We start from the raw sequence: 2,675 nt of genomic DNA, 5'->3' as shown, positions 1-2,675 counted from the left end.
ACACACACACACACACACGCACGCACGCACGCACGCACACACACGCACATGCACACCTTCGCCCAGGCCTGCTGGCTGACAGACAGCCCAGCAGGATGAAGTGGAAAATGGAAGCAATTACCTGGATTATTCAATGTTTGTTGCATGAATGAATGAATGCAAGAATGACTAATTCAGTGCAAAAATGAAAAAAGGGTAGAATATGTAATTGAAGAAAATCCCTTTTGCCTGAATTATTATCTAGATAATTATCTGTTTTTGCAAAGTTCTGCTTTTTATCAAACTTGAATTCTTCCTGCCGCATTGTCACTCACACCTTTTTGACCTGTGAGGATGGCCAACTGATCACTCCCTTCTCTTGAATGGTTTTTCCCGTTCAGTTCAAAACAGAGGCTGTAGCAGGTTGCGTGCTTTCCGGCGGGATCTCTCAGCTTAATCTCTGTTTCCTCCGCCCGCCTCCCAGGACCCTCAGAGCTGGGAGAGCAATAGGCCAGGTCACCTGGATAAATGCGCTGACACTCACCATGGTCCCGGTTCTCAGAGGCATCTCCATCCAAGAATCCAGGTCTGAACAGCATCAGACCCCGCAGGGCAGACCCCTGGCCCTGAGAGAGAACAGGCAGCCAGGACACCCTCAACCCTGAACTCCTCCCCGGAAACACACCACAGAGGTGGCCGGCCCTTAAGCAGATTCAGCCACAGTTACACTGAGTGGCATTCTCTGCTTTTCTGAGGGAGAAGAGGTGGTGGTGGTGGTGGTGGGTAATATGGTTTCTGCCCCCAGGGAGTGCCCAGAATGCAGAGACACAGAATGTCATCTTCAGAGAGGCCCCAGTCTGACTAAGGAGGCACAGTCCCAGCTCTCACCAAAGCTGACCACCTTTGTCCAGAAGGTACAGGACCCCACCTTGCAGGCCTCCCCCCACCCCTGCTTCCTCCAGCCCCCAGGGCTGTCGGAGAGCCTGGCTTTGGCCAGAAGCGAATGTATTTTTGATGGCTCGGTACAGATAATGCTGCAGACTTGTCACGGCAGGAGACGGTGTCGGTGGGAGCTAACGGCGCAGGCGCAGGCGCACGCTCACAGGCACACCCACACAGTTGTGGGCACACGCTGATATGACTTGCTTGAGAGTTCTAACGGTTCTTTGGGGTTCAGATCCACGATCACATTTGTTTCTCACAGCAGCCACTAGGTCAGTGATGGCGAACCTTTTGAGCTCGGCGTGTCAGCATTTTGCAAAACCCTAACTTAACTCTGGTGCCGTGTCACATATAGAAATTTTTTGATATTTGCAACCATAGTAAAACAAAGACTTATATTTTTGATATTTATTTTATATATTTAAATGCCATTTAACAAAGAAAAATCAACCAAATAAATGAGTTCGCATGTCACCTCTGACACGCGTGTCATAGGTTCGCCTTCGCTGGACTAGACACTCCATTCCACCTGTTTTCCAGAGATTCATTGCACAGCACTCGAGCCCCTTTCACACCTGGATAGGACTCGCTGAGAGCGATGGCTCCTGGAAGTGGGTGGATGGCACAGACTATGGGAACAGCTACAGGTAAGTGCCCCCTCCCCGCCCCCCCCATCCTTAGGGACCCAATTCCCCAACCCTCTCCCCTGCAGACTCCCAGGCTGCAGCCTCTGCTCCCTGAACTCTCCAAGGCTGTGCTTTTCTGAGGTGGGTGAGGGTTGCTGGGATGGGGGGGTCAGAGTCTGAGTTCTGTCCTGCATTCCTAGGAACTGGGCCATTGGTGAACCAAACAACTGGCAGGGGCATGAGGAGGGCAGAAATGAAGACTGTGCCGAAGTCCAGCATGATGGGCGCTGGAACGACGATTTCTGTCTGCAGTTGCAGCGCTGGGCGTGCGAGATGACTCGGAACATCACCGGCTAGGAGCCCTGACCCCAGCAGATCTCCACCTGCACCCCACCCCTACCCTGCTCCCAGCTTCTCTACTGGGGATTTGGAAGAAAGGAAGAGCAGTCAGAGGCATTGGGAGGAGTTGAGGGAAGATGGAACAAAATGGTTTAAGAATCTCAGACCCCGGGACACAGATCCCGCCTCCTCCTGCTACTCACTGTGAGGGTGACCATTTCCAGCCTCCTCAGTGGAGAAGGAAAAAAATAAACCACCATTGACACTCTGTGTGGACTGGTTATTGGGAAATGGGAATGCAGGGTGCAAAGAAGAGGGGACGCAGAGGGTCTGGGAGGAAGTTTAGTCCTAGACAGCATCTCCTGGGTCCCCAATCCTGAGGGACATGGACCAGGGAGGGGAGGGAAGAGCTTGGAGGAGAGCATTCAGAGGAAGGCACCAGGGAGCTGGCTGGGCTGGGTGGGCAAGAGGGGCCGCCTACAGCCTGAGGGGCTCCTGGGGGAAGCACTTTCCCTGCAGCTGGGGTCTCCTCCAGAAGAGGCTGCAGGGGCACCCCACTCCCCTCAGCCTGGGAGCTGTGGCCTGGGCCGCAAGGCCTGTGAAGAATGTTGCTAAGAGAGTGAGTGCTGGTGGCACCCTGTCCTGCTGTTTTCAGCGTGGCGGCCTCTTTGTGACCCAAACACATCTAGAAGGTTGTCCAGCACAGGGTGTCCCTGACATGTCCACAGCGGGCAGACCTCATCGTCCAAGATCATCCAAAACCAATCTTAGAAGGGTCTTCAAGCAATT

The 2,675-nt window shown here is 53.4% G+C and overlaps 1 protein-coding gene across 1 annotated transcript; it reads left to right on the top strand.

Moving 5' to 3' along the window:
* Positions 1–767: 767 nt before the first annotated feature.
* On the top strand, positions 768–2,154 carry LOC106727902 (asialoglycoprotein receptor 2-like). Its single transcript, XM_014548185.1, has 3 exons — positions 768–893; positions 1,417–1,568; positions 1,748–2,154. Exons 1-3 carry the CDS (start codon positions 768–770, stop codon positions 1,902–1,904), a joined length of 435 nt encoding a protein of 144 aa, XP_014403671.1. The 3' UTR covers positions 1,905–2,154.
* Positions 2,155–2,675: the final 521 nt, after the last annotated feature.

This window comes from Myotis brandtii, unplaced genomic scaffold (assembly GCF_000412655.1).
Source record: "Myotis brandtii unplaced genomic scaffold, ASM41265v1 scaffold49978, whole genome shotgun sequence".
Classification (NCBI taxonomy): domain Eukaryota; kingdom Metazoa; phylum Chordata; class Mammalia; order Chiroptera; family Vespertilionidae; genus Myotis; species Myotis brandtii.
The sequence above is the reverse complement of the archived record's forward strand: the minus strand, read 5'-3'. Positions and strand labels throughout refer to the sequence as shown.